The 17,218-nt window shown below is 42.3% G+C and overlaps 1 protein-coding gene across 2 annotated transcripts; it reads right to left on the bottom strand.

Moving 5' to 3' along the window:
• Window positions 1–326: 326 nt before the first annotated feature.
• Window positions 327–16,235, bottom strand: LOC118387174 (5-hydroxytryptamine receptor 1E). 2 transcript variants are annotated; one of them, XM_035775351.2, is made up of 2 exons: window positions 15,891–16,235; window positions 327–1,684 (listed from the first exon to the last, which is right to left on the bottom strand). In XM_035775351.2, the coding sequence occupies exon 2, from the start codon at window positions 1,596–1,598 to the stop codon at window positions 477–479; it is 1,122 nt and encodes a 373-aa protein (XP_035631244.1). In that variant the 5' UTR covers window positions 1,599–1,684; window positions 15,891–16,235; the 3' UTR covers window positions 327–476. The 2 variants fall into 2 exon arrangements, with proteins under 2 accessions (XP_035631244.1, XP_035631243.1); XM_035775350.2 differs by lacking the exon at window positions 15,891–16,235 and adding an exon at window positions 5,839–6,076.
• Window positions 16,236–17,218: the final 983 nt, after the last annotated feature.

Below are 17,218 nucleotides of genomic sequence, written 5' to 3'. Positions count from 1 at the left end.
TGAGTTAGTGCATGTAGCATCTCTGTAGTCACGGTTCGTTGTTAGTTTATTGTTTATTTGTTTTAGTCTTTGTTAAGTTTCACTTTATCATTAAAATTATGTGGAACTCAACATCCGCTGCGCCTTGGTCCGATATTCATTCCAACGAACGTGACAGATCAATACATTTTTTTTGAGCATACAGTATACTGTACCTCAGTATTGGTATTATATATTTAGTGCTCACCTTTTCAAGGGAGCAAATCATTTTGGACCTGATTGTGTGTCTTTGTGTATGGATGTGCATTTATGGGCCATGATTATTCTTGGTCAAAGTTTGTGTTTCAGCAAAGAATAAGAAGCAGATCATTTAAGACTTTTATTTAGAAACTCACAACATCACACAAGTCATATAGCCAATGGTCACACTGCATGTAACTTTCCCTAATACATTCTCTGATGGGACAATACTGTACGTTTAACCTGGGCCTGCAAACCTATGCATGCTCCTTTCGTCTGAGCAGTTTCTTAAAGGCCAACTTAAAATCCTCATTGAAGCTGGTGTAAAGGAGAGGGTTAATGAGTGAGTTGAAGTAGCCCAGCCAGGTTAAGAAATCAGATACATGTGGGGTGGCAGTTATGACCTGTAAGCCTACAAGAAGCTCCTTCAGAAAGAAAGGCATCCAGCAGAGGATAAAAGCCCCGAGGATGAGGCCCAGGATACGTGCTGCCTTCCTCTCCCGGGAGGTACAGATCTGGTGCCTCTCATCTGCCGCCTCCATCTCTGTCTCAAATGAGGGGATACGGATGGTGACATTGAGCCTGTCAAACTCCAGAGTGGGGTCTGAGGTGGACAGGTCCGATACGCAGAAGGTGTGTGCCACACGGCAGTGATTTAGAGAGTTCTGGCTGCTCAGGTGCCGCGACGAGACCCGTTTCTGGTAAAGTGTCTTTGCGGCATTGTAAATCCTATAGTACAATATGAGAATAAGGGTCATGGGGATGTAAAATGCCCCAAAAGTGGAGTAAATGGTGTAGCCCACATGGTTGTGCTGTATGATGCACTGTTTTGGGCCATGGCTACCGGGCCTGTGTCTCCAGAAGAGGGGCGGTATAGATATGAAGACTGAGATGACCCAGATGATGCCCACCATGACAGCTGCCCGGCGGGCCGACCTCTTGCGGGCGTACTCGATGGCCTTGGTGATAGCCCAGTAGCGGTCCAGCGCTATGACACACAGGTGCAGGATGGAGCAGGTGCAGCAAGTCATGTCCACGCTCAGCCAGGCCTCACACGCCACCTGGCCCAACGACCAGGTCTCCGTGGCGATGTAGAGGATGCTGACTGGCATCACCAGGATAGACACCAGAAAGTCTGTGAACGCCAGCGAGCAGATGAGGTAGTTGGCAGGTAGGTGGAGCTTCTTGGTGGTGCAGATGGCTGTGATGACGGCACCGTTGACCAGCGCAGTGAGGAGGGTGAGGAGCCCCAGTAGAACTACCAGCACCACCATCCAGTCTGTAACCAGCACCGCTGGGAGAGCGCTGGCTGGGGCTCCTGTGCTGTTGGTGATGTTGGGACCTGTGGAGCTGTCCCCATGGTACCTTTCCATCTCCATCTCCGGACAGGGCCAGATCTCCCCCTTCTGCTGGATACAATCTCTCCCAAGGATAGGATGATCCACACTATGGGTCAAAGGCCACTCTGTAACACACAAAAAAAGTGCATAAATATTATTATTTCAGAACAAATATTTTACAATGTCACAGAGACCTTGGTGAAAATGTGTTTTTCACTATGATACTTTATAAGACTTCTAACAAGCACACTAGACATCATTATATATTGTATATATTTTGCAATAGCTGCTACACAATAGAAGGCACAAAGTTTCTTTGCTCTGGCAAACATTAAATTAGTATTTTTCACCTGCCTTCCGAATCGAAGACGCCCTTGGTTATTGGGGGTTGTTATAAAATAGGATAATGACTGACAATCAAGGTGAACTACTGCAGCCCACAGCAGTAATTGAGCTTCTGAAGGTTGAAGGGTTCGGACTTATACTCTGGAAACTTTTTTAAGCAATGTCATTTGGGAGATGAAAAACCACTTAACACAGAGAGTAGTTATAAAACCGAGGGGAGAATTCCTAAAGTAGAGTCCACACCGCTAATTATCACAGCATTTTTAGAAAATGTTGTCTGTAATTAAACGCTGTTCCATAAAACATTAATTTGACCCTCCATTACTTCACTGACATATAAAGATATTTGACTGTACCAGATTTCCAATTCTATCCAACATAAAATACCCTAAAAATCTGACAAAGTAATTGCTTCTTACAAAAAATTAATAAGGCGCAAACTGTTGAGACAGAGAATAAAGAGAATCATCTATGTTACAGTGAGTGAATGTAGCAATGGGGCAAGTGTAAAATGATGCATATCGCTCTAAGGCTTATCTACAGTGGGGCAAAAAAAGTATTTAGTCAGCCACCAATTGTGCAAGTTATCCCACTTAAAAAGATGAGAGAGGCGTGTAATTTTCATCATAGGTACACTTCAACTATGACAGACAAAATGAGAAAAAAAAATCCAGAAAATCACATTTAGGATTTTTTATGAATTTATTTGCAAATTATGGTGGAAAACTTTTGTTATTGACCAAACTTATTTTCCACCATAGTTTGCAAATAAATCCATTAAAAATCCTACAATGTGATTATCTGGATTTTTTTTCTCATTTTGTCTGTCATAGTTGAAGTGTACCTATGGTGACAATTACAGGCCTCTCTCATCTTTTTAAGTGGGAGAACATGCACAATTGGTGATTGACTAAATACTTTTTTGCCCCACTGTATCTCATACAATCTCTCTCATCCTCTCTGAGAGGCAGAAATATTGGGCTTTATATCTGCAAGCAGGCATGAGAGTGCTGAAGGACACTGTATCCCAAGTGTCACCCTATTCTGTAAATAGTGCACTACTTCTGACCAGAACCCCATGGTACTATGTAGGGAATGTGCTGCTATTTAGGACGCAAACCTAAGCTAGACCAGGTAGACAGAACATTTCAATGGTAGCTGTCAGCATGGACATGGTTCACTACTGCCCCTTAGTGCACCTCTTAACGCACACCTCAGCTGAGTCAATATAAACATGACAGGTGGGCCAAGCCATGTGAATTAGCCATGTGCAAATTAGTCCTGGCCATCTGTCTCAACATGAGGCAGAGCAACTAAGGTCATAGACTGATACAGTTGTAAAATAACAATGATAACTTAAGGTGAGGCACCACACCCTACTAGGGTATTTTTTCCCCTTACTCATATAACAATTAACTTTCACCAGTTGAATATATATGTATATAGCAATAAATGTTAATTTGTGGAATTTCTTTCCTTCTTAATGCTTTTGAGCCAATCAGTTGTGACAAGATATGGGTGGTATACAGAAGATAGCCCTAGTTCTTTATTTGATTTTGCCTGGGTTCCATACTGAAAATAAGCCAAATCCTTGTACCCTGCTGATAATGATTTGCATGAGCCAGTAAAACGCGATATAACTAGTTACTAAGACTATCCACTTGGTGGGAGTAGAGGGAAAGGAGAGTGGAGAAAAAAAATAAAACTTTAAATTCATAATAGATCTCTATTTGAAAAATATCATCTCACTTACTTTGGAAGTACCAGTAAAACATGTCTTAGTTCGTATTACCATTTAGTCAACATTGGAGGTGTGCAGAGACCTGAAAGTTGCTTTTCAAAGAATACAGTACCTTTCAAAAATTGCTTTCCACTCATCTGAAGGTGAGTCATCACAGGCTTAACCTGTCAAGCATTCTCTGGGAGAATACAGAGGTGTGTGTGTGCAATACATCCTACTGCCTCCCCCTCAGAGCCATTTCATGTCACCGCTCAGTCTGGCATCTGAAAGGCCATTTCCGCTGAGGGAAAAAGGTCTCAGCACACCACTGTCATACCATGGTAGAGCAGAGTAAAGAGACAGCACATTTTGCTTTTATCCATGGCTTTAAAAGACATCACTGTGAGCCTGATATTTTATTAAAGTATGACTCAAAATACACCGAACAAAGTGTTGGTCCCATGATTCATGGAAATAAAAGATCCAAGAAATGTTCAATACAAAAAGCTTATTTCTCTCAAATTTGTGTAAAAATGTGTTTACATCCCTGTTAGTGGGCATTTCTCATTTGCCAAGAAGCTTATTAAACAGCATGATCATTAAACAGGTGCACCTTGTGCTGGGGACAATAAAAGGCCACTCTAAAATGTGCAGTTGTGTCACACAACACAATGCCACAAATGTCTTAATTTTTAAGGGAGCGTGCAATTGGCATGCTAACTGCAGGAATGTCCACCAGAGCTGTTGCCAGAGAATTTAATGTTCATTTCTCTACCACAAGCCGCCTCCAACGTCATTTAGGGAATTTGGCAGTATGTCCAACTGGCCTCAAAACCGCAGACCACGTATAACGACGCCAGTCTAGGACCTAAACAACCGGCGTCTTCACCTACGGGATCGTCTGAGACCAGCTACCCAGACAGCTAATGAACTGTGGGTTTGCACAAGCAAAGAATTTCTGTCAGAAATGTCTGTCAGAAACAGTCTCAGGGAAGCTTATCTGCGTGCTCGTTGTCCTAACGAGGGTCTTGACCTGACTGCAGTTCGGCATCGTAACCTACTTCAGTGGGCAAATGCTTGATGGCCACTGGCACACTTGAGAAGTGTGCTCTTCACAGATGAATCCTGGTTTCAATTGTAACGGGCAGATGGCAGACAGCGTGTATGACGTTGTGTGGGAGAGCGGTTTGCTGATGTCATTGTTGTGAACAGAGTGCCCCGTGGTGGCGGTGGGATTATGGTATTGGCAGGCATACGCTATAGACAACGAACACAATTGCATTTTATCGATGGCAATTAGATACGAGATCCTGAGGCCCATTGTCGTGCCATTCATCCGCCGCCATCACCTCATGTTTCAGCATGATAATGCACACCCCCATGTCGCAAGGATCTTTACACAACAACCACTTCTTGAAAATGCTTTTCATATTTCTTGAGAATGCATAATTGCATATTGGCACAATAAAGATATCACTCAATTGAACATGACACTCCTTTACTCTGCGTGTTGTTGTGTGTAGTGTGTACTAGAGAGTAATGTGACCCCTTTCCTCTCATTGACCTAGTTATGATATAATGCCATTTGAACACCCCTTGCTTTACTATACTTTACCTCCACGGGGAAATGAAAGCATGTCTCAAACACTCCCATCACTTTGTATTGAGATATAGAATCCGTAGGGCTTTGAGGGCTTCAAACATCAAAAGGTTCTCACACAGCTAACAATAATTTCCCCCCTTTGGAGTATTTCCCTCTCTGATTCAAGCAAAGTTGCTGCAAGGGTGTCATTAAACATGGGATTAAAATGGGAATTAAAGATGCATTTAGTCATCCCTCTGAAGAGCACCAAGTCCCTCTCAAATCTAACGCAAAACTCTGTTTCAGTGACTGAAATAACTCTGCTTTGGACTCAGATGCCCCATTCGCTTCTACTGGGAAGGAAGTTACAACAACAAAAACCTCCAAAGGCACATATCTCTTTCACATGACCTATGCTAACCCAAGTCTATGACCTGTCTACTCGGCGAAAACAGAAGCTGAAAATATGGACCAACGCATTACTGAGGGCAGCTGCAGCATCACATATCCAATGTTATGCGGATCTTTCTAGATATGGGCACAAATCTTGCAGTTTGGCCGTTTCAGATAATGAGACAAGAGTAGGCCAGGAAAATGGCAAATGAATGTAAATCAGAGCGCTGATACTATACCTATTTGATGAGTACATCAAGATGTATGATGTACTCATGGTCTAGTAACTTTAGACCATGGATGGGCAACTTTGATGGTGGTGGGGCCCCCCCCCCAAAAAAACTGATCATGAGGGGCCTCAGTGGCTGAACTGAGTAAAATAACGTACTTTATTCGGAAAAATAAATCTGCCAAAACAATCCACGCAGTGATAACAAACCCTAACACAAACCAGGAATAATCACACACAAAACATAATGGGAACCAGAGGGTTAAATAGGGAAATAATAACAACTCAATGGGAACCAGGTGTGTACAATCAAGACATCACAAATGGAAAAAAGAAACATGGATCAGTGGCAGCTAGAAAGCCGGTGACGACGACCGCCGAGCGCCGCCCGAACAAGGAGAGACACCAACTTCGGCGGAAATCATGACAATTTGTTACAACGCAACAAGTAACCTGATCTCAGAGAAAGACGTATAAAACTATACGTCCTCTACTATACATCTGCCAACGTATGATAAGTTACATCCTCCAATTCGTATGATATTGTTCGACTAGGTAAGACGTGTGATACTATACATCCTCCAATTCGTATGATATTGTATGACCGCTATTCCATTCATAATGCAACCTAACGTAATATGTCATACTAAATGGAGGGAATACATTTACCTACCAAATCCTATGACTTGCCCAGAGACCAGGTTGTGATAGAACACACTGTCTACGTCCCAAATGGCACCCTATTCCCCATAGGGCTTGGTCAAAAATAGTGCACTACATAGGGAATAAGTTGCCATTTGGGATGTAGGCATTTTCTTTTACAGCTTTGACACATTTGAGGTAGAAGACTGATGGACGACATCTAAATCACTCACTGACTACGCTGACTGTGCTTAATTTTGTACGGAGCCAGGCAAATCACACTCAGGAAGTCGGCAAATGATGCTATTACTCAGCTATCATCTCACCAGGGAATGGATGACCTTTCAGGAGTGGAGATTGCAATGGTGATCTTGCATTATTATAAAACTGCCAGGTCCCTGTGGCTCTGTATATCAAGTTGTGGGTGAATAATCCATCATCAACATACACTGTAGCCAATAATGATCCGATTCAATCATTCAAACCCGTTAATGATCTCTTTGCTAAGCCTGTTGTTGGAAAAGGGGACATTAATAGAGATAGACAGTGGTACCTGATGAGTGGAACAAATAACAGCCTGGAGCAAAGAGATGACAGGAAATAGAAATGGAAAAATGATACAGGTGTAGGATCTTAATTTGATCACCCTGCTGTTGCAGTAAAGTTTGTGTTTTCCACTTAAAAATTATAGACTTGATTTGCCCCAACTAAAAATGTATCAAATTAATTAATTTCCATTCATTATAATCCACATTTCCTGTTGCTGCAGGATTATTTTCCTGCTGTGAGGAAACTGGTCAAATTAAGATCCCACACCTGTAGGTGAAGGGAGAGGTCAAATGTATCTCCATTTCCATTTCATATCCAATTAGATACGTTATGACATCCAGGCATATTACTTGCACATCTATTCCACCCACTAGCCTCCTGCTCTGGAATGCATTTTGACCATTAGGGAGCTGAGACACATTGTGCGTTCCAAATGGCAAATCAAAAGTACACTACATAGGAAATAGAGTGCCATTTGAGACACAGAACAGGCTCTGAATATGATGGACCATGGCGAAGGGACAACTCTGCATGACAGATACAAATGGACAGGGGAGAGATCATATATTTATGGGGAAAACTGGTTAACCTATTCTTGCCTTTGGTAGAGGAAGAATAAGTGGTATTTTGGGACTCTTAAAGTTTCTGAAAGGCTGTGTATGGAGGGATGACACTTCTATTTTTCAAGAACACAATGCATGTCCAGTTTAAATGCAACTGATGTACCCACCCACAGAAGCAACAAATCAAATGTGACCGCCTTAAACACAAAAAATAAATGAATGTCTGACATAAACAATTGGCCAATAATTCACTCCTGAACCACAAGACCATGAATGGAAACACCATATTTTCTCAAGGTAGCCAAGAACAGGTAATATAACAATCAGCTGAGAGCATTTAAGATGGAACCCCAGGAACAATATATTACTGTGTAAGGAGGAGGACATTGATCGATGCAGAGGCCTCTGTCCCCACATTCACCTAGTCTTTCACACAGACATTGATTGACAGTTGCTTTCAGGATGTAAATATTGGTGGGATGGAGAGTGGGACAGACAATGATATATGGAGTGCTATCCATGGTGCTGAAATCCCAATGATGCCACTGCCATGGCTCTAATTTAAACACATCCCAGATCCCAATCTTCAAACACTTTGGTTTTAACTCCTGTTTCTGATCATAATAATTTAGCTTGTCATCAAAACATCAGGTAGTAATGTCACCATATGAATGCACTGTCAAAGTTGGGGCAGAGAGCATCTTGTAATTCCCAGGGTCCAACAAGTCTACAGTACTATGTCAAATAAAATAAAATTGTACTTGTCACATGCGCCGAATACAACAGTGAAATGCTTACGTACAAGCCCTTAACCAACAATGCAGTTTTAAGAAAATACCTAAAAAAAGTAAGAGATAAGAATAACAAATAATTAAAGAGCAGCAATAAATAACAATCGCAGGGATATATACAAGGGGTACCGGTACAGAGTCAATGTGTCAATGTGCCGGGGCACCGGTGTTGAGGTAATTGAGGTAATTATGTACACTACCGTTCAAAAGGTTGGGGTCACTTGTTTTTGAAAGAAAAGCACATTTTTTGTCCATTAAAATAACATCAAATTGATCAGAAATACAGTGTAGACATTGTTATTGTTGTAAATGACTAATGGCAGAGTGGCAGATTTTTTATGAAATATCTACATACAGAGGCTCATTATCAGCAACCATCACTCCTGTGTTCCAATGGCATGTTGTGTTAGCTAATCCAAGTTTATCATTTTAAAAGGCTAATTGATCATTAGAAAACCATTTTGCAATTATGTTAACTCTGCTGAAAACTGTTGTCCTGATTAAAGAAGCAATACAACTGCCAATACAACTTGAGACTAGTTGAGCATCAGCATTTGTGGGTTCGATTACAGGCTCAAAAATGGTTAAAAACAAGAACTTTCTTCTGAAACTCGTCAGTCTATTCTTGTTCTGAGAAAGGAAGGCTATTCCATGTGAGAAATTGCCAAGAAACTGAAGATCTCATACAACCAATCAGGACAACAGTTTTCAGCTGTGCTAACATAATTTCAAACATAAATGATCAATTAGCCTTTTAAAATTATAAACTTGAGACAGCCTATAGGGAGGCTACGCATATGTACATATTCAATAAAGAAATCACCCATTTCCAGCTACAATAGTCATTTACAACATTAACAATGTCTACACTGTATTTCTGATCAATTTGATGTTATTTTAATGGACAACAAAATGTGCTTTTCTTTTAAAAACAAGGACATTTGCAATGCAAATAGTCTGGGTAGCCATTTGAGTCTTATGGCTTGGGGGTAGAAGCTGTTTAGAAGCCTCTTGGACCTAAATTTGGCTCCCCGGGTACCGCTTCCTGTGCGGTAGCAGAGAGAACAGTCTATGACTAGGATGGCTGGAGTCTTTGACAATTTTTAGGGCCTTCCTCTGACACCGCCTGGTATAGAGGTCCTGGATAGCAGGAAGCATGGCCCCGTACTGGGCCGTATGCACTACCCTCTGTAGTGCCTTGCGGTCGGAGGCAGAGCAGTTGCCATACCAGGCAGTGATGCAATCCGCCAAGATGCTCTCGATGGTGCAGCTGTAAAACCTTTTCAGGATCTGAGGACCCATGCCAAATATTTTCAGTCTCCTGAGGGGGAATAGATTTTGTTGTGCCCTCTTCACGACTGTCTTGGTGTGCTTGGACCATGTTAGTGTGTTGGTGATGTGGACGCCAAGGAACGTGAAGCTCTCAACCTGCTCCACTACAGCCCCGTCGATGAGAATGGGGGCGTGCTCGGTCCTCCTTTTCCTGTAGTCCACAATCATCTCCTTTGTCTTGATCACGTTGAGGGAAAGGTTGTTGTTCTTGCCCAACACGGTCAGGTCTCTGACCTTCTCCCTATAGGCTGTCTCGTCGTTGTTGGTGATCAGGCCTACCACTGTTGTTTCATCAGCAAACTTAATGATGGTGTTGGAGTCGTGCCTGGCTGTGCAGTCGTGGGTGAACAGGGAGTACAGGAGGGGACTGAGCACACACCCCTGAGGGGCCCTCGTGTTGAGGATCAGCGTGGCGGATGTGTTGTTAACTACCCTTATCACATGGGGAGGTCCGTCAGGAAGTCCAGGATCCAGTTGCAGAGGGAGGTGTTTAGTCCCAGGGTCCTTAGCTTAGTTATGAGGGCCAACTCAGATTTAAACACATCCAGCCAGATAACAGTCCTCAGAATGTTTTGGTTTAAACTTTTTGGGTTTAACTTTTCTTAATGTCACCATATCAAAGTTGTGATGTAAATCTTGCTGTGGAGGAACAGATGGTCAACCAGCAGGGGGTACTGTCCATGTCCTGAAATCCCATCTGCCACTTCCATGTCTTTTCTCTGCTTTAAAGAGTGACTACCTTTGAAAATCTCTTTGAAAACAACATTGGCATCGATATGAGTCCGAAACAGTTACTCTAGTTTCAAAATTGACTATAAAGTGTAAATTGGATCATTTTGATCATAAAGTCACAAGGGGTAACACATGGAAGTTGGGTTTTGATTTGACGAAGTCCATTTGCCCACTATCATGGGTTGAACAGGTCCGGTGATTGCTCTCTAAAAACACACAAGCCAATCGGCATGTTTGGTGGATCTTTAAAGACGTCTTCCAGTGATTATTTTTACACACACACATTTGTCACATGAGGATACATGGACCACCTATTGAGATGTACCGTTTGATAAAGGCCCAATGCAGTCAAAGACGTGATTTTTCTGTGGTTTATTTACACATTAATATGGAGTTGGTCCCCCCTTTGCTGCTATAACAGCCTCCGCTCTTCTGGGAAGGTTTTCCTCTAGATGTTGGATCATTGCTGTGAGGACTTGCTTCCATTCAGACATAAGAGCACTAGTGAGGCGAGACACTGATGTTGGGCAATTAGGCCTGGCTCTCAATCGGCGTTACAATTCATCCCGAAAGTGTTCAATGGGGTTAAGGTCAGGGATCTGTGCAGGCCAGTCAAGTTCTTCCAGACCGATCTCGAAAAACCATTTCTGTATGGACCTTGCTTTGTGCACGGGGCATTGACCATTCTGAAACAGGAAAGAGCCTTCCCCAAAATGTTGCCATAAAGTTGAAAGCACAGAGTTGTCTTGAATGTAATTGTATGCTGTAGCATTAAGATTTCCCTTCACTGGAACTAAGAGGCCTAACCCAAACCATGAAAAACAGCCCCAGACCATTAATCCTCCTCCACCAAACTTTACAGTGGGCACTATGCATTCAGACAGGTGCCGTTCTCCTGGCATCCGCCAAACCCAGATTCATCTGTTGGACTGCCAGATGGTGAAGCGTGATTCATCACTCCAGAGAACGTGTTTCCACTGCTCCAGAGTTCAATGGCGGCGAGCTTTACACCACTCCAGCCGACACTTGGCATTGCACACAGAGATCTCAGGCTTGTGTGCGGCTGCTCGGCCAAAGAAACCCATTTTGTGATGTTCCCGACTAACAGTTATTGTGCTGACGTTACTTCCAGAGGCAGTTTGGAACTCGGTAGTGAGTGTTGCAACCGAAGACTACTCACTTAAGCACGCAGTGGTCCTGTTCTGTGAGCTTGTGTGGCCTACCACCTCACGGCTGAGCCGTTGTTGCTCCTAGACGTTTCCACAACACAATAACAGCACTTACAGCTGACCGGGAAAGCTCTAGCAGGGCAGAAATTTGACGAACTGACTTGCTGGAAAGGTGGCATCCAATGACGGTGCCACGTTGAAAGTCACTGAGGTTTTCAGTACAGGCAATTCTACTGCCAATGTTTGTTTATGGAGATTGCATGGCTGTGTGCTCAATGTTATACACCTGTCAGCAACGGGTGTTGCTGAAATAGCCGAATCCACTAATGTGAAGGCATGGCCACATACTTTGGCCATGTAGTGTATATTTCCACACTATGAGGTTGGAATAATACTGTGAAATTGTGAAAATTATGATCATGCCATTTTATTGTAAGAGCTGTTTGAAAAGACTGCCTGAAATATCAGCCTGTTTTGGTGGGATAGAATGTTGGCCTTAGTAACTAGACCATTAAGAAAGATAGTTCCAAACCTCTTTTCAAATAACAGCTAGTTTTCAGTTTTCCCCTCCCAACTCAGACTACTCCCAGACAGTCCTAGCCATTTTAATTGAAAATATTCACAGTAAGGTACTTAATTGTTACCCAGAAATGATTTGATGTTGAGATAAATACCACTGCATTGGAACTTTAAGTAAATCAGGTGATAAATGAGCTGAAAAGGAGACTTGAGTGGGACTTTTAACACAACCCAGCCGGGTAACAATCCTCAGAATGCATTGATATAAACTACTGTTTGATTGTCTTCCAAACGCCAGGCAGTAATGTCACTATACTGTAAATGCACTGTCAAAGTTGTTATGAACAATGTTTTGGAGATTAGACTTTTTATTCATTGCCTTCAATGCCTGTTAGAGGTGTAATATCCCTCCCTGGGAGAGAATGAATGAGTATTGAAAGTTTCACTTTACTCAATAAGAACTCTCTGTCTGCATTCTATTCCCTATATACTGTAGTGCACTACTTTTGACCACGACCCATAGGGTTCTGGTCAAAAGTAGTGCACTAAACTCTTATCTGTTATAAATTTGGCTGGTGGTAAGACTTCCCACTCCTAAAATGTAATAACATTTGATCATAATGATCATATACCCCTGATCTCCTTGTTTCTGTTATAGTTTTATGTCATTGCAGACATCCCCACCCTGCCAGAATAGCAGAACCTAAACCGTAGAGCATAAGAATTACAGACGTGAATACATAATCAAGCTCTGTTTGTTTGTGTGGATGTTGGATTAATTGGATTTGATGTGATACAGGAATGAGGAGAAACAATAATTGTTTTATGTTTCTAAATATGAGATTCACTGGCACAAAAGGCACATCTCTCTTTTATGGGCACTGTGCATCACAGCTGGATTGGCTGTGCTTCCTCTCTAAAAATCCATACCAATATTATTTCCGTTTAGACCTGCTTTCGTGGGTCTTAAAACATCCTATTAGTGCTGCATGAAATTGTTTTGTTTTTAAGGACGCACCTCAAATATTGCCACAACTCCCACCTCAGTGCAAGCAAGCTGATGTTAGACAGGTAAATTGTCGAACCTTCCGGGTTTTTTTTAACATGACGAAATTGCAAACTAACGTGTGTTTAACACTTGCCGAAAATACAGCCCATGGTGTGCATCCCAAATGGAACCATATTACACATTGCACTACTTTGATCAGAGCCCTAGAACCCTGGTATAACGTAGTGCATTATATAGGGACTAGAGTATAATATGGGATGCAGCCATAACTGATTGGAATATGTTCAAAGATTCATCCACCCAGGACTCATTCATCAACATTGAGGCACATACATCGTCAGTCAAAAGCTTCATTAGGAAATGTGTTGTACCCAGCTTAACACATTCTTTGCTCGCTTCGAGGCACACAATACAGAGCCATCCAGGAAGACACTTGCTGCTCCGGATGACCAAGTCCTTTCAAAAGAGTGAATACTCACAAAGCTGCCGGCCCAGATGGCATCGCTGGCCACGTCCTCAGAGTATGTGCTGTCCAGCTGGCAGGTGTCTTCTCGGACATCTTCAACCTGTTCCAGGCTGTAGTCTCAACCTGCTTTAAGGAGACCACGATTGTCCCAGTGTCCAAGAAAAACAAGGTGACATGCCCAAATAACTATCACCCAGTCGGGCTCACCTCGATCATCATGAAGTGCTTCGAAGGGCTGGTCGTGGCCCACATCAATGCCAGCATGCCAGGCACACTGGACCCACTACAATTTGCCTACCGCTCCAACAGATTCACGGTAGTTGCCATTTCGATAGCTATTCACACGGCCATAACACATCTGGACAAGAGGAACACCTATGTGAGAACGCTGTTCAATGACTACTGTTCAGCATTCAACTTCCTGCCCATCAGGACTTCCTGATGGGCAGACCACAGGCTGTGAGGACTGGCAACAACACCTTCTCCACACTGACTCTTAACACAGGGGCACTCCAGGGGTGTGTCCTCAGTCCTCAGCTGTACTCCCTGTTCACCTACAACTGCATGGCTTTGCATGACACCAACTCCATCATCAAGAAAGTGTCCTGACCGATTGCATCACAGCCTGATATGGTAATTGCCCCTTTTCATGACCTTGGATCACTGGGACCGTGCTCCCTCCCATCCAGGACATCTACTCGAAACAGTGCAGGAGAAAGGCATGCAGAAAAGTAAGATACTACACCTGTAGGTGTTACTAATGATTTATCCTAATCATCCAGAGAGAAAACACAATATTAGGTGATTTATGTGAAAAGAGGACATAATACTTTCCTATCATTCATGTGAGGCTAAGCACAATCTCATTCTAAATGTAGGGTGATTCATGAAAAGAGACAAAGCCCTCCCAGTGCCTGAATGCCCTCATCTCAGAGTTGATCTGTGTTCATCTAGTAAACATGGACGGGCTAGTAAACATGGACGGGATATTTTAGCATTAACACCCCAAAGAAAGATTGTATTAGTACAAAGATTGTATTAGCTACCCTAGTGAAAAGTTCCTGGTGTGCAAGTAAAGTATGACCATAGTCATATGCCTATTCTCTTTCCTGTGCTTTTTCCAGTGCTAGTAAAGGTCAAGTTTAATTATTGGGGCCAGAGAAATATGTCTATTCAAAGATCCACACATTTGTGTTATATTTCCTGTCACATGTAACCTTTGTTTAGATCATCTACAGGACAGAGTGCAAACGCATGTAATGGTGATCTCAGAAGAAGGATGGAAGAGGCTCCTACGCCTACCCCCAACCCCCACTCCAAGCTTTGGATCTCACAGATACTAGTACGCGCTCGCACACACTCCATTACGAACTACGAACTTGACAAAATTATGTGCAGCAGTCCATGGTGACCGCTGGCACGGTCTCTCCTACACAATTCCCCATGGTCTCATTTCAGTCCGAAATACACCATTTCCGTTTAATTTCCATTTACTCACTTTTGGAGTTAAAGGTTAAAGCAGGAATCTGTTTAAGTTCCAAATCGACATTTTATTCATTAACCCTCATGGATAAAGTATGGGTATTGTGTTAAACATATGGACGAATCATTCAATTTCTATTGGATTATCATACGATATCATACATTCACATACGATTCAATAAAGGAATGGGAAATAATTTATTTAAAATTTCCTAGACAGCCTGGAGCCTATAGCCTAATTGTTCAATGATTGGCTATTGGCCTACGCATCAATGAAAAGGACAATCATACTTTTATGAACGATAAGGGATTTTCCATGCATTCTGTTGAGCATTGTCCAATTAAAACACATTCATCTTAGATTTTTGTTTTTCTGGAAGGATACACCCTTGATCCCTTTCATTATATTAAAACAGTTCAACATAAACATAAATGAAACATAAATTCCCTGAAGGAGAAAATACTAAATTAATTTGTTCTTCAAGTTAATTAACAAGTCAGTCCAAAAACAGTAAGCCAGATAATATCTAGAGGTCAGATATACCTTATTATTATTATTATTTCGTTTTTTGCTGGATCATAGACAAGTTCATTTTCATTGATAATTTCGCCACAATTAACATTTACAAAGAAACCAGATGCAGCTATTCTAAACGTAATCGAGCAGTCGACAACCAAGAAGGAAACATTTACCTATACAGATAACTGTGACTGATGAGACTACAGTCTGACTACAACATCCTAATACAAAGGTATAGTGTGCTCATTTAGAAGTGCTGGTAAGTTTTGTGCGCAACGCATCGCTTACCGTGTATCGTTTTTCCAAACTCTTTTGGAGCGTCATCATTTCAAATTCTTGATGTAAATGAAGAAGTCTGTCTCCGTTGAACGTTGGTAGTCCTCAACGAGCCAGTAGGTTTTTGAGCGCAATTTCCGGCGGTGAACCGCTCTGAACCGTTCATCAGGTGTCCTTACATTTGCGAATTGAAGATTTTCCACTGAGGGTCTGCAGAACCTTCGAATAATACGCCACATTAACACTGCACATAGGAGTGCACTGATCACATTGTTCTAAACGTTGCCGAGTTTATCGGGAGAACTCATAACAAATATTTCTGCCGGTTATTACAGACACTTGGATGCTTTTAGTTGTCGTCTCCTTACAAATATCAAGGTTGTCAGTGAGTTGTACTTGAATGAAACGCACGCAAACACTAGGTGGCACCTTTTACTCGAAGCAGTTGAGCATTCTCATAAAAATTCACCAGGCAATATCAAATCAAATCAAACTCTATTTGTCACACGCGCGAATACAAGTGTAGACCTTACTTACAAGCCCTTAATCAACAGGGCAGTTCAAGAAGGAGTTAAGAAAATATTTACCAAATAAAATTAAAATAAATAAAAAAGAAACACAATAAAATAACAGTAAGGAGGCTCTGTACAGGGGGGTACCTGTACAGAGTCAATGTGCAGGGTACATGTTAGTCGAGGTAATTTGTACATGTACAGGTAGGGGTAAAGTGACAATGCATAGATAGTAAACAGCAAGTAGAAGCAGTGTAAAGAACGAATGGGGGGAGGTGTGAATGTAAATAATCCGGTGGCCATTTGATTAACTGTTTAGCAGTCTTATAGCTTGGGGGTAGAAGCTGTTAAGGAGCCTTTTGGTCCTAGACTTAGGGGCAGCGGTACCGCTTGCCGTGCGGTAGCAGAGAAAACAGTCTATGACTTGGGTGACTGGAGTCTTTGACAATTTTGGGGGCTTTTCTCTGACACCGCCTAGTATATAGGTCCTGAATGGCAGGAAGCTTGGCCCCAGTGATGTAATGGGCAGTGATGTAATGGACACCAAGGAACTTGAAACTCTCGACCCGCTCCACTACAGCCCCGTCGATGTTAATGGGGACCTGTTCGGGCCCGCCTTTAATATAGCAATCGTACTGCGTGATTTATATTGAGTGATGTTTCCAACTCAATAGGTTTTAGCTGATATGAATAGGCCCATGGAAAATGGGAGTTGAGGTCTGAAAGGATATCAGGACCAGGCAGGCAGGCCCCTAGGGCACAAGAACACTACTGGTCCATTGGTGAGGACCCTCTGAGGACCTACAGTATCAGTATGAGGGAGATCTA

Source organism: Oncorhynchus keta, chromosome 8, assembly GCF_023373465.1.
Source record: "Oncorhynchus keta strain PuntledgeMale-10-30-2019 chromosome 8, Oket_V2, whole genome shotgun sequence".
NCBI lineage: Eukaryota > Metazoa > Chordata > Actinopteri > Salmoniformes > Salmonidae > Oncorhynchus > Oncorhynchus keta.
This window is presented reverse-complemented; position numbering and strand designations above follow the sequence as displayed.

Bases quoted from the DNA above. Each gene is read 5' to 3' on its own strand.
- LOC118387174 (XM_035775351.2), bottom strand. From the start codon at position 1,598: ATGGAGATGGAAAGGTACCATGGGGACAGCTCCACAGGTCCCAACATC.